The sequence below is a fragment of the Folsomia candida genome, unplaced genomic scaffold, assembly GCF_002217175.1.
Source record: "Folsomia candida strain VU population unplaced genomic scaffold, ASM221717v1 Fcan01_Sc005, whole genome shotgun sequence".
In the NCBI taxonomy this organism is placed as follows: Eukaryota; Metazoa; Arthropoda; class Collembola; order Entomobryomorpha; family Isotomidae; genus Folsomia; species Folsomia candida.
The window spans coordinates 8,995,379-9,018,887 of record NW_019091197.1 but is presented as its reverse complement, the minus strand read 5'-3'; the positions used below and the strand labels follow the sequence as shown (position 1 = coordinate 9,018,887).

General features: G+C 36.4%; 2 protein-coding genes across 2 annotated transcripts; one reads left to right on the top strand and one right to left on the bottom strand.

Annotated features, from left to right (window-relative positions):
* Positions 1-350: 350 nt before the first annotated feature.
* On the top strand, positions 351-1,649 carry LOC110849905. The gene is made up of 5 exons (XM_022097378.2): positions 351-934; positions 997-1,113; positions 1,184-1,317; positions 1,381-1,455; positions 1,521-1,649. Exons 1-5 carry the CDS (start codon positions 432-434, stop codon positions 1,544-1,546), a joined length of 855 nt encoding a protein of 284 aa, XP_021953070.1. The 5' UTR covers positions 351-431; the 3' UTR covers positions 1,547-1,649.
* Positions 1,650-18,212: 16,563 nt separating this feature from the next.
* Positions 18,213-22,100, bottom strand: LOC118435784. The gene is made up of 5 exons (XM_035852201.1): positions 21,820-22,100; positions 21,695-21,756; positions 21,362-21,406; positions 19,291-19,485; positions 18,213-18,559 (listed from the first exon to the last, which is right to left on the bottom strand). Exons 1-5 carry the CDS (start codon positions 22,049-22,051, stop codon positions 18,344-18,346), a joined length of 750 nt encoding a protein of 249 aa, XP_035708094.1. The 5' UTR covers positions 22,052-22,100; the 3' UTR covers positions 18,213-18,343.
* Positions 22,101-23,509: the final 1,409 nt, after the last annotated feature.

The window sequence follows — 23,509 nt, the reverse complement described above, 5'->3', positions numbered from 1 at the left end:
CGTGGATTCAAAATAGATACATAAAGTTCTTATAATGTTTCTTGCAAAATTTGTAGGAAAATAATTGGTGCAACTTAACGTCATTTATGCCATTTGGCCACCGGCGGTATTTACCAGTTACTTTCAATGGCTAACACCACTCGAAACACTGCGATAACTTGAACCAGATAATACGTCTCATTTTCGTGCTCAAGTGTCCAATTAATAAACATAATTCCGAGTCATGCCTTTTGCTACTGATTATTTATCTTGATATTGATTGATTGATGATGACACGACTGTTTTGTTGCTTATTTATAAAATTATTGCAACCCATCCCATCCTCTGCATAGTATTTAAGCTCCAAGTCTTCACCAAATTAACCAGTCGTTGCTGTTTACCAGTATCAAGATTTTCTTCCCATTAACAATAAATTTACGGTAACTACCAACATGATTATCATTGTGGGCCTGTTGGCTCTCGTTGCGTGTAGCAATGCTCACACAGCAGCTTTCGCCCGTGGCATGTACTGCCAAGGGGGACCAAATCCTGGTCAAGACAATCCCAACACGAACGATGCCGTAGTTCCACTCTACAATTTGCCCAGATCCCAATATTGGTTTCAAGCCGACCGAGGCTGTGACAGAGTCCCACCTGCGCCTGGAGTGTTCCTTGAACTTCCCGCCGGCGGTAGTTTCACCGTCGAGCTAGCTCACAACCGAGCCCAGACAACGTTGTCCTACGACGGACAGTTTGTCTCAGATTGGCCCGACGGCAACCAGCACCCCGAAGACTGGAAGGGTCCAGGTAATCCTCCAGATTGCATCCAGGATGATGGGGCCATGCATACCAATAACCAGAGCATGGCTGCCGGAACGGCTTTCGCCATTAGCTACAACTCCGCTATCTCTGCCGTGACGATGGAGAACTTGGTCGTTTTCTCAGTTCTGCCAAAGTAAGGAAAAAAATTGGAAATATTGTCGAACATTATATTAATTAAAATTTTTTGGTTTTCAGCACCCCATGGAAACGTATTGCCACCTACCAGGTTCCTCGCGACCTTCCACCTTGCCCTGCTGATGGGTGCACTTGTGCCTGGCTTTGGGTTCCTAAGGGATGCGGAGAGCCTAATATGTGAGTTAAGAAGTGTGAACATTTAATTTCATAATTATTTTTGGTGTAATTAAAATTCGCGGGTTGTTAGGTACATGCAAGGATTCAAATGCATGGTGACTGGGTCTACATCAACCAGACGACTTGCTCCAGCCCAGCCTCCAAGATACTGTCCCAACTTCAACGACTGTACCGGTGGTGCCAAGCAGATGATTGTGACCAGGCGTAAGTTAATGCATTGATAAGCAGTTTATGGTAGATATTTTATCTGTAAAATATTAAATGCAGAGGCTGAAGGAAACAATGTCGAGATTCCTCAAAATGACTTTGTGTCGTACAGCGCTGATTGGGGATTCTCACCAGGTTAGTTGGACGAATAGAAATTTGGCATGAGTGGTATCTACAAGGTTGGCATAAATTTTTTTCAGGTGCCCAGAACGACATCTTTGTCTAAGGAGCCACAGGGGTCGGCAGCCAGTATAAATTTTCAACCCCGCCTTTAGTGTAAACTAATTATCTTACATTGGAAATTAATAAAAAATTATGCATTATTTAAATTTGAGGAGGCTTGACGTTATTAATTTCACATACATATTTATATTTGTTAACAAGAATTGCTAAGGGGAATAAATACATATTTTTTGCATGGTAAAAATTCTAGAAATTCTGAAACGAGCCAAAATTTCCAGGTCATTGAGGTTCGATCTTCCATTTCAAGAGGTTAGGAGTACAAATCTCGATGGGTGGTATACATTTTTGCAGTTTTTTTTAAATTAGTACATCTTTCCTAGTTGTCGAATAGTTTTTTGGCACACTATCGAAGCTATAACATCCTCTTACTTTATGGGTGTGGTCAATTGTGTGAAATTAGTTGCAGAATTTTCCAGATATAGTAAAAGTAGACTTTCTCCTCCTCACCAGCATACAGGTGTGGAATTTAATTTTCTACCAATGGTCGTATGTAAAACATACATAGTCACTACGATATCATTAGGTTTGATTTGACATAAATCTTATCGGAATAGAAACACCGGGAATTAAAAATACAAGAATATCCAGAATCCGTTAGATTAGCTGAACAAAAACTAGAATTGAGAGCGATGACTGATTTGGACCTGATAGTAGAGGCGGTTGAAAGAAAAGCAAATGATAGAAAATTTGTCATTGTTGGTAATTGTTTCTCATGCGTATGCGTGATTGGTTTGAAAGGAAGACGGTGGTGATTTTCACGGCTGGCGGATCAATGATTTTGATGATATTGTTGATTGATTCAATCAGGCTGGATTCAATACCAACAAAATTTATCAAGTATTATGGTGTGTTGAGAGGGTTGAACGGAGAAAGTAAACACGTCCGATGAGGGTTTCCATTCAATTCCGAGAGTGGGAAATGAAGCAGTGTTGTCCAAATCCAACGTGTCACTCCTTTCCCTGAGTTCTGGGGGAATGGACTGAAGAACGGCGGCGTCGTAGCTCATCCATTTCCTAATTTGCATACCTCCTTTCGCCAGGAGTGCCACTAATTGTTGTTGAATGATTATTGCTTGCTTCACGTTGCTTGCTCCACTGATGAGATCATCTACAAACATGTCTACCAGTAATATCTTTGATGCAATGGGATAGTTACTTGCCTCGTCGACGGCCAATTGCTACGTGTTAAAATGCCAGTATTGCAAAGAATATACCTGATCGCTTTGCTTGATGTTAAACAAAATAAAATTGAAAAATCAATGTCAGAATTGTACATTAAAAATACCTGAATTGTTAATTATTTTGATCAACCACTTACTTCGTGCCTGACCAAACGGGACGATTTTGCAAAACTTTGCCCACAAATCTTACATTTACGCGCTTTCTCCATCCTGTGAGATTTTGTGGGTGTTTTTTGTTTTAATTACTTTCATATGTTCCAATGTAATATCACAATTTCTGATTCCTCGTTTTTTAATATCTTACGTACAAAAACCTGGGCCTGTCCTACTTGTGTGCCAAGTTTTTGTTACAATTCTAAAGTTTCGTATGTCCATAGCCCCATAAATTTTAAAAAACTGTTACAAAGACTGTCGATATTATTGAACCCTCTTCGGAATCAATTTGTTTTTGTCTTTTAAGTCAATTAACATGTTTAATATTAATTGTGCCTATGAGGTTTTCATTGACACGATTGAGAATTATGGATTTGGGTAATTAGCCTCTATGGTCTGATCTCTATTTTGGTTACAACTTGATTTTGCTAAAATTATTTGCCCTGTCCACTTACGCTTTTGTTGCTCTATTGATTATTCCATCGTTATTTTTGATTTTGATTTATTATTTATAGTTATATTCAGTTTTTTGTTAAACTGATATCCATTTACATGGATAAGCTGGATAAGTTGTACCTCTCGTCAGGTCGCTCCACCCGCTAGATGGTGTTTCTTTGTCTTCCTTTTTTATTTTTAACAAATCCTGTGCACTACAAGTTCTAGGTGATGCCGAGAACTGGTACCTTCTAGGAAAGATTCTAGGATTCTAGGATCTTTTATTGCAACCCTCCGATTCGTGATTTTTCACTCGCTTACGAAATGTCCTTGCTGATTTTTCTACATTAACGTTCGAATCTTTATAACTTCTTCGTCCAGTACCGAAGGTTAGAGTACCTTTTTTGCACAAGGATCAAAACTTATCGATTGGTTGCAAATAAAGGACATTTGTAGGTTTGACTAACTTTCTCAATGTTAATCGCCGCTTAGAATGTCTCTCGGAAAGTTTTTTACAATATGTTTGGACTGCGATTTTTTGGACTTTAATGTAAACCTTTATTTTGGGAGACCTTGTTCAATTTTTTCCGTAATCCCCAATTTATGAACTCTAATCCTACCCGATAAACTTTAAGAGATTTTAACTGTTTATACGAGCAGCTCTACTGAAGGACGTGGAATAGTTAGTGGTTTAGATTTTTTTGATAGTTTTCAATTTATTTTGAGTGGCTACGACGAGAGGCGAACTAATTTTTTTGTTGAATTTCACTTTTTGGCATCCTTATACTAATGCATAAACGTATGTAGATTGTCGTTTTGGGATATCCCTCCGGTTTGAAGTGCTGCAATATGTTTTTCGAGGTAAATTAAGCGCTGGTTTTATAGTTATTGCAAAAATCGATTCGACCGTACCGAAAACGCAACCATGTACCGTTCGGTGACCGAACCTCAAAAGTTCGGCGTGTACTAATGATAAGTCTGAGTCAGTACCATTGACATCGAAAGCACTTCCCGTGTTAGTCATATTTTTGGAAGTTCAGGTCGTTTCAGAGTTTTAAAGTTTGTCGTGAATGCTTATCTAGAAATCTGCATTTTATGGTGAATAACCATAAAATTCGACTTTTTATAAGCCATATTCGACCTTTTATAAGCTTTGGTTAACATGTCCCTTTTATTCGACCTTTTATAGCCTTTTTAGGTGAATAAAAAGGACGAGATTGCCAAACAAGATATAATCTCTTATGAAACCAGTAAACTAATAAGACAAAAATTATATCCTAGTCTTCTACAAAACATTTATTATTACATCGATGAGCAAAAAACTTAACCATAACTATTGTAAGCTCGGGGCCTCGTGGCCCCGGCTACCTGGCCAATTTACCTGCCTGTTTACCCCTAGTTTAGTGCCTGTTTGTACACTTGTTGTCCGCCTCTCATTTGTCATCGTCTAGAGAGAGCGTTATCAGTAGTGGACATGATTTTTAATATTTTATTAGATTATCTGTGGGACAACATAAATTAGAAGTTCAACGAGGAAAGAGCATGCTAGCAGAAGGTGTATTATAGATATTAAGGGCTTAAAATATTTATTGGCCAAGAAAAAATACTAACATAATGATTCCCATGGTAAAATAATACACTAAACACTAAACTATACACTTCGAGTAAAATTAATATATTTCAGACTATGGTAGGGTTTCAATCCTTAGTCATTCAACAAAGGCAAAATTAAACAGTTCCTATGTTTGTTAATGCTTTTACTTACTTACAGACTCGTACATAAATTATCGTATTATAAAACTCCACAAAACAAATATTCCGACAGAACGCTATGAATTTATGATACAATATATAATTAAGGTACAATTTATATGATATAAATTATATCTATATACATATTTACTTAATAACAAATACGTATGTACATAAATTGGATTTTCTGAGCATAACCTTAATTCTAGCTACAAAAATTACAACGCAAAATTCGTAAATATACACAGTAAACGTAATTTCTTTTCATCGCAGACAACCAATATTTTCCTGTTTTTCATTTCTATCAGAAATATTACGATAAAAACAAGTTTCGGTTCGAGATTTATGTACGTAGGAAATTTATTGGCCGTGATTTTGTTAATTGAAATGGTCATTGTTACTCATCCCTTCTTAACTCTCGCGACTTCCGTTTCACTCCTTGGCTACAATTTTGGTACTAAGGACGTGCCTAGGCTGCACAACCTGCTATTGGGAATGTCGACTGGCTCCGACTGTCGTCAACATATCGTATTTTCCACTATTTTCACTGAAAACCTTTCAGAAACATTTGGAACACCAGTGACTTTAACGAAAGGATCAAAATATGTGTTATCTCAAAACGAAATATTTCATAGTAATTTTCGACTAAATATTTTCAAAGATCGAGAGTGGACATGTCAGCACACTATTTTGTATTTAAATATCATTCCGTCATTCAATCCAGTCTTTAGCAAGTTGCTAGGCAACTGGTTAACCATGTTCGGCGAGAGATATCTTTTTGATACCCGAAATTTTCGAGTCTTTCCAGATAATTTTTTCTTTCTTGTCGTCACTCAATTCGATATGGCGGAAATTTTAGAGAGTAATTTTCCCATTTACAACAGACCCGGTTCCTTTCATACTATTCCAAACATTGGACTTTTATTTTTGTCCAATCAATCATCAACATGTTCTGGTTACTCGATCTGCTACAATTACAAGGAAGGAGTTATACCATTGATTTCAAATTTTAAGTGCGCCGCCAAACAATCGTTATCTGAGATAGCCGAGTCATTTATGAAAATAGTTTCACCACGATTGGATCCTGGAAATTGGAAGGCGGAAATTTCTGAGGAAATATTGCCTCGAAAGGCTCGAATTTCTATATACATTTTTAATTTGGCATTGTCATCTGCAAACCGATCGTTATTTAACGTTTCACTTGGAACCGTTGGTAAATATTGTTTTGATCGATATCACGAAATATGTTTTCTCCAAGAGTTCTCCATGATTGGATCATTTGCCGTGTTGAACAACGAACTTAATAAAAACCTGGCAAGTATGAAATCGTTTAAGCTCGTACAATACGAAGGTCTTTCGTTCCTAAGTTGTCATACCGATTCCCGAATTACTTTCAGCATTTATCTTGCCCCGTTTTATAAATATACTTGGATTTCTATTGCAATTTGTCTACTCGTCTTATCGATCCTGGTTGGAGTGTTGGCCCATTTCTCGTTAGGTTATAGTGATCCATTTATAATTTTTTATTTCTTCGGGTGTCTTATCGACGAGGTGTCATATATCCCGAGTAAATTACAAAACTTGTCTGTATTCAGACAAATTAGTTTGCCATGGTTGCTAGTTGGTAGCTTGTTGAGTAACTGCTATATCGGGTTGTTAATCGAGAATATAAATGCACCTCTGCCAGCGACTAAATTTGAGACTTTTGCAGCAATAACTTGTGCTAGTAGAGAAACTTTAGAGATTGATCTTGATAAATTATTAGTTCGCAGGGACGAAGCCGATGCACTTAAATTAAGTTTAAAGGATGGAACGGCCTTAGAGGTCAATGTGCCTTTGGAGGAATACGAATGTTTCAGCCTCTTATCAGGGTTTGTCCCTGAAAGGGAGGATCCCTGGGAATATCCGCCCACACAAATTTACGGGATTAATCCAGAGACTTACGAACTGCACTGGGTTATCAGGGATACTTTCCCGGGAAGTGGACTTAGTGGGGTTTCCAGTAAGAAAAAAATAGCCGAATGGTATTTTTTATCAAATCATAAACTACGGCGCTATCCAGTCGCCCTGTATGATCGGCGGAGGAATATATCGTCAATACAAGACATTAAGGAAGCGACTGAGGAGGAAATTGTTTCTTGTGGAAAATCAGCATTCGTTGATTGGGAGGATAATGTTCGGAATTATTTGCGTTATCTTACTAGGTTTTATCCAGGAATTGAGTTTTATGTTTCGAAAGAAAATATTATCCAACCTCCAATTTTTCATAGCTTCTTCTGCTCAAAGAATGCTATTGTTTTTACGAATTTCATAAAATTGGGAGAAGCAGGCATTAATGAAGATGTTGTTAATAAATTCAGTGCTATTACAGATAGTGTAAAAGAGGAAAATTATACAAAGAGTGTAGCTATCAAGATAATCGAGCGGTTAAAGTTGACTGATAAAGTCTCACCGTTAAATTTGGAAAGCAGTGTCCAGACTGTGTTTGTAATACTTGGGATTTGTTTAGCGTTTTCTGCAAATATTTTATTGATTGAGAAGGTTTACGAGTTATTCGGTAGTTTTGATGTGAAGTACGTAACTAATTATTGTAAACAATTAGCCAGTCGAAGACCTAAAAGGCGAAAGAATATTTCAACGCGGAAACTACTTGTAATTTGTCAGCATAAAATCCTTAGCAAGTTAAGAGGTGTACGCATTTATTTTTGTGCTTACTACGCAAGATATACCAAGTTAATGAATATGTATGTAGAACACTTAAAGTAAAAGTCGAAACTTTATAGTTTCTATGCGTGAGTATAGGAGATAGGAATTTCCTACAGTTGCTGGTGTTACCCGTTTATGTCACCTGAAGGGTTCCACATGTGAACTAAACATTTATGTTTCTGGACCCGTTAATTAGAAGGTTAGCCTCTCTTATGTAGTGTTAAGGGCCCAGAGTGCACGCAGGCAGGATATAGAAATCATACCGGCCAAATGGTATTTATCGAAAAAGTATGCAAAATATGTAGAGGGAAATATAAAATGTTATTCGAGTATGACAAGTTATGCATTCAGATTTATTAATTAATTTATTGATAGTAGAGAGGTACAAATTGCGTACTGTAAGTCAATTTTCCGTATTGTAGATTGTAGGTGATGACGTCATCACCCATCTACAATCTGAATCTACAGTCTTTTGGAGGAAAACTGAACACCGTCTCCCAACTCGATTGTGACTAATATTTGAAATTCGCGCGTGACAATTCTCAGCTTAGACGGATCGTTGTAAACAAAGTATGCTTGTCTTTAGACAGTTATATGTCTTTATACAGCTGGACCTCTCCGCTATTATAATTTATAAGTAACAAGAGTAAATTTAAGTAAATTGGAAATGATAAACGACACAGAAAGCGCTGGAGTAATGGAGGTAAGAAATTATTCAATGGAGTCAGTGGATTAAGTGACATATATTTACTTCTCAATGAAATACATTTTTTAATCAGGAGGAGGATATGAATAATATAAATACTACTCGACGTCGAGAAAAAGTTCGGAAAAAACAATTGAGATAGCAGTTTTTGGAAGATGGACATGCAGCCACTGCAATTTGGACGACCATTGTAGCAGAAGTCAATTCAAACTACAGTGATGTCGATCGGGTTGCTGTTCGACGTCGATTTAACCTAATACTCAAAACATTCAAGTCGACTGATTTGAAAAACCGGGTAACCTGAGGTAAGTTCACATATGCACCGACGTCGATGTATGTACGCGTATTAGTATTTTGTTTATTTAAATATCAGATCCGGAATTGAGGAAATCATCAGCCAGGTGTAGGAGAAGTTGGCAGAATTATCCAGTCTGATTGAAGATAAACAAGAGGAAGATAAGCATAAGAACAAAGAAAAACAGGGTAAACTGGAGTCTGAAATAAAGGCAGCGGATGATGTCCGAAAAGCAGCAATGGAAACGTAACAAAGAAGGTATATTAAGCGACGTCGTTTGAGTACAAATAATTAGTAATCGCTTGTTATAATTTTATAAACTTCAATTGTGCATTGTAGCGAGTTCGTCTGAATCGGTCACCAAGGTTTAAAGGAAAGCTGGAAATGTAATTCTGCTTGAACTGTGGAAAGAAAGGCAAGTAAAAGAAGCAGAGCGATCCCAGACTAAACAGCGATACAGGGAGAAAGAGCTTGAGTTAAAAGAACAACTTGGTCTCGAGGTAAAAAAATTTGTACACCAAAAGATGAAGGAAGAGAAAGAACTTGTCTTGCGAGAACGTCAGCTTGATATTGAGTCTCAAGAGAAACAGGCACAGATCAACGCGCGTAAAGTTATTATGGAACTATTGCTTAAAAAATTGTAAAATAAATTAAGTACCTAGTCGACGTCGATCAAAATTGTTTATTTCATGCATTTGGATCATTTTTTGAGAATATATACTTCACCTAAGGGTTCATGGTTTCGAATAGAGTTGGAATTTTGAAAATCCATGAAGAACTGACCCTGCAGTAAATTTACAGAAATTTGCATGCTATTATGATAGTTATGGCGTAAAATAGGTCAAAATGACCATTTCAAGTGGCCATGATTCCGGTGTTTGTGGCCATGGTAGAAGCCGCGATAAGTACCTTATATTTAGTAGTCCTAAATCGTGAACAATTTTAGAGTGGATCGCTGACTGACAAATGGGAAGCTCTCCTCCCAAGTTTGCCCTATTTGCTTGGTTTTAGGCATTCAGCGTTTCGAGCAATTCTCCTCCGTTGTATACTTTCCAGCCGAACTTCCAGCCATCTGATAAATTTGTGTTTAATCGTTATTTTGTGGTAGCTGACAATACTTACAATCCGACGCCGTGACGTGTTCTTGAGGATTAATTTTAATTTATTCACCCACAAAAATAAGCCCACCCGTGTTTATTCGATTCCGATAATGCGTGAATTTGAACGCGTGGAGGGAATTTCGAATATTTTTTCAACCAAAATCTCGGATATTTAAACAATTAGAATTTTTTGAATTTTGTGGCAAATTCAAAAATTCCAAACATGTTACAAATTTGGTTTACTAATATTTAAAATTAGGTTTTCAAATTTTTGGAAATTCGAACTTTCATGCAGTTTTTGATTTTTGAAATATGGCAAACTTCAGAAAGTTTCGAAATTTTGAAAATTTCAAAAACTTGTATTTATTGTATCAAGGAAATAATTTTGGATATACGTGTTTGTGATTTTTTTTATCCAAAATTCAAAACGTTTTGATGATTTAAGTATCGGAGATTTTGGCTGAAAAAATATTTGAAATTCCATCCGCGCAGATTAACGCATTATCGGAAATGAAAAAAACACGGGTTGGCTTATTTTTGTGGGCGAACAAATTAAAATTAGTCCCATCAAGATCGGAGATGAACACGTCACGGCGCCCAATTGTTAGAAATTAATTCCTTGAGTTACAATAAATACAAGTTTTTGAAATTTTGAAAATTTTGAAACTTTCTGAAGTTTGCCATATTTCAAAAATCAAAAACTGCATGAAAGTTCTAATTTCCTAAAATTTGAAAACCTAATTTTAAACCATGGTGTGTGTATTTAAAGGATGCGACGCTGACCATAAGCAACGAATACAAAATTTCGCATCGTTTTAATTCACAAACCATAGGTTGTTATTAACCATAACAAAATTACTGGCTTTCCATAATGCCCCTGCATTTTTGGATATCTTTTAATTTGTAGCAATTTACATATGAGACAAGTTCTGGGTGACTAAAACGTATTTACTAACTATAATATGTCTACGATTAAGCTTTTTCTTTGGCTTGCTCTTTATAAGAATATTCACTGCGTCAAAAGTTACACTACAATTTATAGCGGGCGGGCGTGCGGCGAAGAAAGACTGTCCCAGAAATTAAGCCAATAGAGGAAGCAGTTACCTCACAGTATTTTATGGACAAAATCTTGCCTACTTACTTTGATGGTAGAAGGACAAGTATTTATTTCCAAATGAGAGAAAAATAATTCCAAAAAATTTCAAGTTTTGTTAAGTCAAACATTTATTTAAGATATATTCAAGTATTTATTCGATCATATTAAATAAAAATATTACTATATAATATAAATTCTTAGTCAGAAATTCATCGGACACTCTTTATGCACATTCCTCCTCCACATGTTCAATATTTAGCCGCAATTTCCTCCGATGTTGGTTACCATTTATTTTCCCTGTATCCTTTATTTTCCTCGCCTTTCCCCTCACAAAGCCGCTACTACACCTTACCTCCGTCACCACTACTTCTACTAAAAGAACAAAACCTGCAAATATCACGCCAAAAACATACAACAAGAAAATCACCGGCATTTTGGAATCATAAGTTAATCCCGCCGGTTTAAAAACATTTTTACTATTCAACTCTCGCTCCCATGGCATTTTCGGCAATTTACTATTCTGCCAAATTGTAATTTTCATTAACTCATTCAAAATGCCTGCCTCCACCACGTACGTCATCGCTTCATGAAATGCCGTCGCCATATGAAATAGAAATATAGAAGTATATGCCACCATCCCCGTTCGTGGATATAACGGGTCTCCCGACATGTAACACTTGACCTCCTTTTTCAACCTCCATATCTGCTGCCTTATTTTCGGCCGGGCTGCCTCTATTTCTATCTCCTCTCTGAATATCGCCAACTTTCCTGACATATTCACCACCGCTTCGTAAATAGTTTTGTCAAACTTCACACTCACAAAGGTGTCTTTCAACTTGTCCATTATACCATACTTTCTAAAATTCTCCACATACCATCTCATCGCCTCAGATAAATTATGATCTGACATGTACCCTATCTTAAACCCTTTCAGAATTAGTTCCTTAAATGTCCCAATCACCTTGTCCTGAACTGGGACTAGTATTTCGGCAGTAAGCAACCCTTCATACAAGAAGCTGACAGACGTCGAAATTACCAAGCTCCAAAATATTAGGAGCCGATACCGAAATCGTTTACCTTTACCCGGCCGCAGAACTAGGTAACCCTGCCTCACAATTATTGATAAAAACCTGACTGGATCCTTCGGCCTTACGACGAGCACCATCAGACCCGTCGAGGCCACAAGAGACGTCCACACAGGCAGTTCGAAAGGATGGGTTAGTGTTCCAAACAGATTCAGCATACCCTGAGATGACTCGTACTTGTCTGTACAGTAGAAAAGCCTATCCGTTGACGTATTATAGAACAGAGATTTCGAATAGTTCCTCGGATACGATCTGCTATACGGTCCGGGGAGGATTACCATGTTATGCTTCGGTCCAAAAAAGGGCCTTGAATAGACCAGGGAACTAGAAACTTCTTTGGGAAAAGTGGCGGAAAAATTGAACTTTCTCATCAATAAATTCAGAGTAATCCTTCCATGAGGAAAACACGTAAAGTTATTCCACCGTGTCCCATGTTGAAAAGGGTCGCAATTTACCCCCTCCTCTTCAATCCACCATGAATATTCTACAGCCACATTCTCTCCCAACAAATCCTGGTTCAATTTACGGTACTTTCTATACAAGTTTGTCCACCCTTGATCCATCTCAACTTTCCCCACTATAAATACTTTCTCTTTGCATAGGTAGCAAAAAAGTCCAACCTTCAGATCCGATGGTTCTCCTCCAATTATTAGAAACACAATTGTCACATCAGAAAATAAGACGTGTGGGTCGATCCATGTCATTGACTTCCCTTCGTCACGAATTCCAGCAGCTCTGGAAGACCGTTGTTTCTTAAACCAGTCGTGTCTCACATAAACCAAAAATAGTGCCGATGGTTCCAAGAAGTATCCAGAATGTTCAATCGAGTCCCCAATTTGCCTACTGGTTGGTCTTATCAGGAGAAATGTGACACAACCGGATATTTTGTAGTGTAAGCTGGGAACCAAAGTTTCACGATCTTTACGTTTATCGCTCCATAGTTTCGGTTCCGTAAAGGAGTGATGAATATAGTTGAGGTTTACAGATTCTAAGATAAGATCGTACGATTCCATTCTGTCGTTTCTCATTTTCTCCGATGATATAGTACTCTTCACTCCATAGGTTTCTGAAGATTCTGAATCTGGCGATGATTTAAAATTCGCAATATGCACAGCGCAATTCTTATCTAGGAGAAATTTTGAAATCAGACTGCTCTCATGACCAACTGTAGTTTCTATAAGTATAACTGATATTACTATGATTTCCAACATTTTAAATTTCCAGAGAGATCTATGTACGTCGACATACGTCGCGTAAAATACTTATCAAATACAAAAATAATGAAACTAATTCATTTTACACTTGTACAGAAATATGTACAATGTGTGGACTTATCTAAATATTTCCTAAAATTCTCTAAAATTATACTCTATAGAAAATATGTGTGTACAAGCGCTTCCTCAATACAGAACATAATTGACAGTAAATAAATAAACATAATGTTGTGAATTTCATGAAACTCCATACATAAGGCGTAAATCATTACTGTATACACAGTCACGCTGGATACGCCCATACATATGTATAATGGAAATTTTCTACGTATTCATATTGCATAATATATTATGCAATATGAAATTGCAATTTCTATACAAATATATCTCAAAAACCTATACACAATTCTTATTGAATGTGGGCCTCTTCACACACGACCTACCCAAATTGTTGTGAGATAATTATGCGGCTGCAAATAGAATGACACTTGTTAGCAGGAGACATGTAACTTGTACCTTAGTGCAGTGAAACTTCTAACAATACAAGAAGTAGTTTAGCCTCATTAATTTCCATTATATTCTCAAATGTCAGGGATGTTTTGAAGTGAAAAATATTTACATTTTCCTTGACATTTTAGAATATAATGCAGATTAATGCAGAACCTGTTTATTAAGGAAATTTGAAACAAATTCCTTAAATTCTTTAAAATTTTCCAGGATTCATACATCTTGAGATAGGTTTTGAGATATTTTGACATATGAGAATATAATGGAAATTAATGAGGCTAAACTACTTCTTGTATTGTTAGAAGTTTCACTGCACTAAAGTACAAGTTACATGTCTCCTGTTAACAAGTGTCATTCTATTTGCAGCCGCATAATTATCTCACAACAATTTGGGTAGGTCGTGTGTGAAGTGGCCCACATTCAATAAGAATTGTGTATAGGTTTTTGAGATTTTAATTTTTCCCTTCATTTTCATCAGCTTCATGAGATGTATGTATCAGTCATCTAACTAATTGTTCGCTATAGAGAGGGATGTAAAGTATAAAGTGCACTTTATAGTCTTCATGAAGACAAAAGGAGCAATAATAATCATGCAGTTATCGATTCATGCCAAATTAGAAGAAAGGTTTTAATATGCAAATTGTTTTTGACGCAGCTATGAAATTAATTATGGTGTGGGTAAGCAATAACTTTGTGCAAACTTTGAATGCAAATCATTGAAATAGTTCTGAAACAATTGGGAAGAGCTGCCCTTCACATATAGATTTACAATTAATGCATATGTAATTTACCTCACGGGTGTAAAATTTCAAGCTTTTAGGAGCAATTTGCAAGGTCTATGAATTGTGTCTTTCAAATTTACATACTAGTATTCTGGAAATATTTTCCAATATCGTGGCTGATAGGACCATAATGAGTCAAAACATTCTTTAAAAAATTAATTCATACATTGCACAGACATATTTTAACAATTTCAATTTTAACCGTTTCCGTTTCGTTTCCGTTTCGTTTCCGTTTCGTTTCCATATTTGATCCGAAACGAAACGGAAACGCAACGGTACATGGCGTTTCCAAAATTTAGGAAACGAAACACGTTTCCATTTCGTTTCCGTTTCTAATCCGAAACTGGCACTAATTCGCGTTATTTTAAAAGTTGTGGAGTTTTAGAGGTTTGGATCCCAATTTTGCAACATAAATCTGGTTCTTCATTGGTTTTTAAACGGTTCGGAAAATGGATCGGAACCACCCTTACCTTCCACCTCTGCCTTATCTAAGGGTTTTCTTGTGGACAGGTTTACAAATATGAGCAATATATAGGTTTTTGAAAAACAGACATGTTTTTTTGCGAATAAATTATTTAAACGGGAGCATAAATTTGGTTGTTTAAGCTCCAAATCTGCAAGATTTCTCACCCCGTCCGTCTGAACGTCTGAACATAAATTTGAGGAACTGAAACTGACTGAAACTGAAACTGAAACTTACTGAACATAATTTGGATTGGAATTAAGGAGAAGGGGACAAATGTCCCGATATTGGACGAGCATGGGTTTAATGATGAAATTTCGCCCTACAATTTCTGCTAAGGGGAGGTGATGACAAATTATAATTGTTTATGACACGCTTTTAGATAATTAATAGTGTTCGGTAAAATTTTAGCTCTTTCAATAGTGAGAACCTGTTTTCCGAACAAGATGATTATCATGTGATAGAGGTTTACTTGAGGACAAGGGACGCAGACAAATCTATTTTGGATGTTTTACGTAAATAAATCTGGAAAATAATTGATTTATAATTATTAAAATCATCGAGTTCAAAAAGGGTTTACCATTTAGAATAGAATTTAGTTAGAATTTTAAATACTTATTTACATATGAAGGTTACAAATATGTGTTTGTACATATCTTGGATTTCCCCGTGTTCCCGTGGAGGTAGGGATTTCAACAATTAAAATTATTAAATAACAGTGACAATTTAAGCCATTGTTTACTCAAGCACACATCCAGGAGTGGCAATCCGATCCGAAGAAATCCGACCAGATCCGATCCGAAATCCGCGGACTAGGATCGGATCGGAATGTACTTCCTAATCCGATGGGATTGAATGACTAATCCGATCGTATCAATCCGAAGCTAGTCATCGGATCGGATTTCGGATTGGCGATTTTGATTTCACATTCCCCCAAAATATGCATACTAGTGCTGCCGCAGCACTAGTGTGCACACAATATTAATCACAAATTGTGATTCACAATATCAAAATAAATTCATCATTTTGAAAGTTGGTATTTTTGATCTTTTTCGCACAAGGGTTTGGCATGCATTTACATATACAAAAATATAGTGCGGAAAATAAATTTAGGTGTCTAGCTATGTATTTATTAAGGGGTGAAAACCCCTTTATGGGAATGTCTTGGCTGTCCGTCCGTCCGTCTGTCCGTCTGTCCGTATCCACGATAACTTTAGAACGGATGCGAATATCGAGATGCGGTTTCCGCCAAAGTATTTCTAATTTTTGAAGTATGGCTGAGTTCGAAGATGGGCATTGTAGGCATTAAGGTCACGGCGCCACGGTAATGACGCCGTGTCGAATATGTAGGAAAAAGTGAAAGGATGAGGGCTCACTTTAGTAATTCGAAGGGTCCAGATTAGGCGGCCTTAGTCAACGTTTCGACCTTCGAGGTCTTCTTCAGGACTTCTTCACATGGTAGCGATTCGTGTGGGAATGGGGAACAAAATTTGGAAAAGGGTGAAGAAAGGAAATGTATTGTGAAGATAGGAAGGAATAATAAACCGTCAAGCGCGTGACGGTTTATTATTCCTTCCTATCTTCACAATACATTTCCTTTCTTCACCCTTTTCCAAATTTTGTTCCCCATTCCCACACGAATCGCTACCATGTGAAGAAGTCCTGAAGAAGACCTCGAAGGTCGAAACGTTGACTAAGGCCGCCTAATCTGGACCCTTCGAATTACTAAAGTGAGCCCTCATCCTTTCACTTTTTCCTATTATATCCTCACTGCACACTTTACATATTATATTTACCGTGTCGAATATGTGTCGAATTTTTTGTTTCGACGGTTTTAGACGTATTTTGGGGCGGGGATTTCGAAAATCGACATGGTTTTGACGTACGATGACCGTGTGACCGTGTGGACGACGCCACTTGAATTATGCCATGTGGGGTGTCTATCGAAAGGTATAGTCGTGTACGTTCAAAGTACGCGGGTGTTATGTCGAAACGGGGCGAAATGAGACGTGGGGTAATGTGAGACAATTGGGGAAAATGACGGGAAAGTATTGGAAGACGATGTGGGTGTGCCACAAGGACATTTACGTGTGTTTTCACCCCTTTGCTACATTTCGTTTGCAACGGTTTATTATTTAATGGAAGGATTGTCGACTGGGGGACATCACAAAGGTGTAAAGGATAGAAAAAGTTATTTCGAGAAAAAATTGTCAGATTTGAAATATGGATAATTAATAATCGATCCCACGGTAAAAATTTTCGCGGTGAAAAGTAAAGTTAAAATTTTGAACGTGAACATTATTAAAAATTAACGAATGGTTTTTTTATATTTTAATCTAAAGAAATTAAAAAGTAAACAAAAGATAGAAATCATTTATCACTGGGTTTGAACGGTCCTGACCTTCCAATTCTTCTTTAGAAAGGATTTTCATGTATCAGATCTGAAAATGTTTGGCTGAATCGGATTGGGATGGGTTGAATTGAACATCCAAAAATGATGATCCAAATTATGTAGAGAATGAACAATTTTACCGTGTTTCAAAAATATAGCAAAAACATAAAATTCATAAAGCTTGAAAAACTTTGTAAATTTTTTCAAATATCTTTGGCATAATCGACACTGGTAAATTTCAATTTTTAACAAATCATGTCGACTGTACTGTCTATTAATTCGAAACATGAATATGATACATATGTTTAACACTCATATTATTATGCACATACTACAATTTCCTGTAATCGGATCCGATCCGATCCGAAATCCGACGGATCAATCCTAGTCGGATCGGATTGAGTGTTAGATCTGAATGGGATTGATTCAAACGCCTGCTTAATCCGAACCGGATCGATCCGAAGGCCTCATAATCCGATCCGATCCGACGGATTGCCGCTCCTACGCACATCCAGTATGGGGCAGATAGAGTGTTACAATCAGACAAAAAATTTAACATAAAAATTACAAAACTCCTTGGTTACATGTTTTTCAGGAAATTTTTTAACGAGAAATGAGCTAGTAAAGAGGAATATGAAATTTTCATGACAGAGTAGAATTTAAAAATTGTAGTAAATTTCTTCTCCAAAATGGATACATTTAGCGAAGGAGTTTGTAATTTTTTATATGATTTTTTTTCTGGTTGTAACACCGTACAAATTGGTAGTGTCGCACAGAAAGGGATTTGGGTCGAAATTTCCAACTTTATTGATAAATCAACAGTTCAGGATGGTCAAGATCGGAGTGGACAAATATGAATTTGATTGATTTTTTTTGCAGAAGTATGTCCAACTCTATTCCGAAAATGGGAGGATCTACGGCCCACACCGGAGACTGGGACGTATTGCCCAAGCGTCGCTGTGATAAGTGCATTTGCCGTTGCAACAATGGTCGGAATTAGAATAACATTGGACCCCGTTTGCGATACATCTCCCATTTTTAACACATTTACCATTGACACAAGTTGCATCCTTTTGACAACATGGTAACCCAGTAAACCGACCGGCACATGAACTCTTGGTAGCGGTACACTTTAAATAACAAAAGAGTAAATTGATTTAATATTTCGAAAATTTATGAGTGGTCTGTGAATTTTGTATTTTGCGATAAGTCGCCCTTTTCAGGGACTAATATAGTTCTAATATTAATTATTACTTAGTGGAATGAAAAATCTAGGATTAGACACTTTAATCTAAATAGACAGTCATTTTGATGTGATTTATGTGACTTTGTATTACTAATAGGCCTATTATAGGCGCCTATTATTATCCGCTTTCATATAATCTAATCTATAAATTTTTGAGATTGTGGTTGGTCAAAATAAGTAATCAAATTTCGGAAAAGAAGGTCCCGTCTCAAAATGTATCATATAGAGAGCCATTGTCGATTATTTCGACATTCACGACACTATGTGATCAGCCACTTAAACTTGATGCAAAATAATTGGGGTAGGCACTAATGTACCCACTCCCTAACTCGGGCTATATCAAGTCTTTACTGTAGGTTTTTAGAGTAAAAGCCCGGGGTTTTTAATTTTTTTAGAGTAAAATCCCGAGTTCCTGGTGACTGCTAAAATTGGAGTAAATGACATAAAGTACAGTTTAAAATTGAAGGTCTCAATTTAGATCGCAAAAATCACGTAAAATTACAAAACTGTGCCCAACACAGTGACCAGATTGGGGACAAATTTTAATGGAATTCTGTATTTACTTGATGAAATGCAAAAATAATTTATTTCGAAATAGGTTTTGTATTTACATACCAGACAAATAAATGGGGCACTCTGATCCTTGAATGGATTCGGGGCGCAAATCCCGTTTGCTGAGTCGGGTTGACGCGTACAACATTTCATCGGTTGAATGGGTTCATTACTTAAATCGATGCCTTCCTTATCCGCAGTTTCGAACGGATTGCAAGATAAATATTTAAAGGCGGGATATGATGCGGAAAAAAGGCACTGAAAAAAGTATAATTTGTAAATTTAAGTAAAACATTCTACTATTTCCGATTTGATGCCAGTGGCCTGGAATTAGTGGAATTAATGGAAACAAATGGATTTTGAGGTATTGAAAGAAATGTCTACTTGTTAATTTCAAATGATACATGAATAAAGGCTTATAAATAGCGTAATTCAACTTAATAATTACTACGATCAAAGTCCTATTATTTTTCTAAAGCATTGACATATTATGCTGAAATTTTCATAGATATTTAGTCTTTTCAGAATTTTATATGAATATCGTCGCACTAATTCTAAAAGGAGGCAAGTGCAGTCTCTTCTTAATTTTAAAAAGAGGTAAGTGCACTCAATGCTTAATTTTAAAAAGAGGTAAGTGCAGTCGATGTCTAATTTTATAAAGAGGTAAGTGCCTAACAAAAATCTAAAAAGAGCTAAGTGCAATTCCAAAATTATTTATTTATTAGAAATCGTACTGCAGAAGGAAATATGAATGTTTTGACCCGACAAAGATAGTGCTATCAAAATATTCTAAATTTAAAAACCACCCTCAGGGGGGTGGTCATCGACCCAATTTTAAAAACAAAAGGGCATGATATCATACCATTGGTTAGCAATATGTGATTCTACTGACAAACATGCTCATTACATGGAAAATATCAATACAATGAAGGATCTATCTTACGGCCACACTCCCTAAAGATGTAGTTTCAAAATTTCGAATGTACGGACTCAAGATTGACATTGACCTAAATGACATTTTAGTGTCACCTCTTTATTTGGCTTTATTTGGCTCTAAGAACCACACCCCCTGAGGGTGGAGTTTTTAATTTCTAAGGTGGGATATGATCGGGTATGGCAGCCCCCACCTTACTGATATACAATACATATTACATGTCATTTCGATTTAGTTTAAAATTAGGTGTGGTTGAAAACCCACACCTAATTTTATGGAAAAAAAAATGTGTAAAAATGTGGCTTTTTGCGCATATTTTGAGTTCTCCTGAAAAATTTTGAGTGCGAAAGTTGGAAATTTTTTATGTAGAAATTATCTACAAATTAATACCTACAATTTGGCATATGGGTCGACCCTAGGTCATTCACTTTTAAAAACGGGGATTTAGGGTAGGATCCTGTAGGGGGGGTCGGCTGGGTGGCGCTGCACCCCTGGTTTTCAAATTTGAATATTCAAATATTCAAATGGGATTCTGTCATAAGGGTGAGAAATTGGGTCGATGACCACACCCCCTGAGGAAGTAGTTTTCAAATTTAGAATATTCTGTCAGCCTCGCCTTATCGGGCTTAAAAAAATAATATATTGCATGTCAGGGTTTTATTTAGCTTAATTTGTGAGCTTATAACCACGCCCACTGAGAATGTGGTTTTTAAAATTCGAATATTTTGATAGCACTATCATGGTCGGGTTAAAATATTCATATTTCCTCCTGAAGTACGATTTCTAATAAATAAATAATTTTGGAACTGCACTTAGCTCTTTTTAGAATTTTTTTTGTGCACTTACCTCTTTATAAAATTAGACATCGACTGCACTTATCTCTTTTTAAAATTAAGCCTTGAGTGCACTTACCTGTTTTTAAAATTAAGAAGAGACTGCACTTACCTTACCTCTAGTGCGACGATATCGAATTTGGCATCAAAATAGCCAGCATGCCAAAGAAATTACGAATATGACGTGCAGGCTGCAATAACTTGTAAGAAAATTAATTCCATTTATGTCATTTATACTACTTTGAGTGTGGTGGAATTAATGGATTGCTTCCATAAATTCCAGGCCATTAATTCAATTCTATTACACCCTATTGATTTCAATTTCTAAATTGTATTTTCTTCCCTAAAAACAAAAATCGAAACTTACTCCTATCCTTCTTGCGTCATCATTTGCGTAGGAATCGCTCAGTTTCTGTAAAAAAAATTCGAATATAATTTATATATTTTTTTAAATTAACGAGGAGTCAACAGATTTTGAAAGATTACTTCATTCTAAAATTGCAAATATTTTCAAAATTTTACAATTAAAAAAATTTAGCAAAAATTGCAAAAAAAGTCCTAGAAATTGCTACCGGCGCCATAAAAATCGTCACAGTGGCGCGCCGACGATTATTATCAGCGTCGGCGGCGTCTTTTAAGAGTCTTAAATGTCCCCTACCACCTATCCCGAAGCTATTTACGTACTAGATAAGATCCATACCGTTATAATTCCTTCATTGATGGCAAGTGGGTGTATCGTAGTTGTAGTAGGCGGGGTGTACCCTGTAAAATATTTGGATAGAAATTAATTGTCAAAAAGCATAATTAGGATAGTTGACATCGTACTTCGATCTGAGTCCTGGTAACCAATCCAAACGTTACAATTCCAACAAGTAAAACTTCCTTGGTACGGAATGTCCCAATACTGGCGGGTTTGTCGCTTTTCAACTTTTATATAGTGGTTATTCAATAGTTTCTTAACACATGTTGTGAAGTCTGGGGTAACTTGACATTTTTTATTTCGCGCATTGTTACACTGGCATATATTGCAATACGTTGTGTTCCCATTTGTTGACATGAAATGGAGAATTTTGCCAAAGTCGCGTTTTTCACAGGGATGTGTTAATTCGTTTTGGAGTCGGGGTTCTGCAGTAGCGTGAAGGTTTTAAGGGTTAAAATTTAATTAGTATAAAGTTTAATTTTGAACTATAATTTTTTGCGTAAATAATGGTTTAAATATTTTTTAAATACCCTGATAATTTGATATATTTATTTGCTTTATCGTCCATCCCGAGGAGATGATTGAGTATAAAATTCCAATCCTAAGTAACCTCTGCATCGTTGATATTATTGAATTGTGCCTGGTACAATTCGTTGTGAGGAAGCTGCCAAAGTGATCTGTGGAAAAGAGTAAAAAATCCACTTTTTTAAACGTCACCTCTGCACGTACATACATGATTACTTTGTGGATATGCACATAGTTCTAGGGAGGTTTTAGGTCAACTCGACTCTCACTAGTGGGACGGTTCAATGACAAGATAAAATTCTTTTTTTCTTCAATAGAAACTAGTTTCTAGTCAATCAGTGAAGTTGTTGAGTTTTATGACTGTGAATTTATACGGGGTCAGTTTCCCCTGTGATTTTTGAGGAAGACGAAGAGCTTCGATGAATAAATGTTATGCAGTTGTGTATCAGGCAGTAACGTTGCTTTTTACTTTAATTGTTTCCACTTAGGATTAGTTTTTGCGAAATGCATGACATAACCAGTTATGATAAACATAAAATTTCTAACATAACACTACATTTGGTGCATGACAACTTTACGTTATTTGTTATAAGCTGCGTGGTTTGCATGAGGCACTATCCTGTTTTATGGCAGGGTGCAAATTTTAGTTTAAAATTTAACTGAAGCTTTGTGAATTAAAAAAAAAATATTTCCTGAAAATTGTAGAAATTTTTTAACCTGCGGAAAATGAAAAATTTGGTATGATAGAACAGGTGACTGGGGTCACAAAAATATTAAAATCGGGATAAAATTGGACATTTAACAATAGTTTGAATTTATCAAGGAAAAAAACTTCAAGGGGTGTTTCGGGCTTGATTTAGGCTAACCCTTTCGCAGTTATTCTACACCTGTGTTGGTTTACAAAGTATGTACCGCTAGGTGATTTTCCAAACCTATGCCCAACTCTAAGAAAAATTATTAATGAAAAATTGACTCTCTTTTTAATATATCGACCATAGACAAGATGTATGTAAATTTGCAACAAATATGACTAAAAATTTGACTAAAATTTGTACTAAATCTCTGCGTTTATAATAAGATTTCCAAATGGTTTTAGTTATGATCCCATGTAATTTATGGGGAGGTTGTTTCATAGTTTTATAATAGCTAGCAGCGTCTTACTGCGAGTAAGATTTTTAGATGAGCTCTCTACGAGATTGCATAGATATAAAGAAAAAGATCCATAATTAATGCCCTCCTAGTTATATTTTTCCTCCACCCTCCATGCCCTCTGCCCTCCGGCAAATTTCG

Bases quoted from the DNA above. Each gene is read 5' to 3' on its own strand.
- LOC118435784 (XM_035852201.1), bottom strand. From the start codon at position 22,051: ATGTCAACAAATGGGAACACAACGTATTGCAATATATGCCAGTGTAAC. The intron at 21,407-21,694 runs GTATGGATCTTA...TTTTTTTTACAG, and splicing joins TCAATGAAGGAATTATAACG to AAACTGAGCGATTCCTACGC. The intron at 19,486-21,361 runs GTAAGTTTCGAT...TACTTTTTTCAG, and splicing joins ATGACGCAAGAAGGATAGGA to TGCCTTTTTTCCGCATCATA.
- LOC110849905 (XM_022097378.2), top strand. From the start codon at position 432: ATGATTATCATTGTGGGCCTGTTGGCTCTCGTTGCGTGTAGCAATGCT. The intron at 935-996 runs GTAAGGAAAAAA...TTTGGTTTTCAG, and splicing joins GTTTTCTCAGTTCTGCCAAA to CACCCCATGGAAACGTATTG. The intron at 1,456-1,520 runs GTTAGTTGGACG...AATTTTTTTCAG, and splicing joins TGATTGGGGATTCTCACCAG to GTGCCCAGAACGACATCTTT.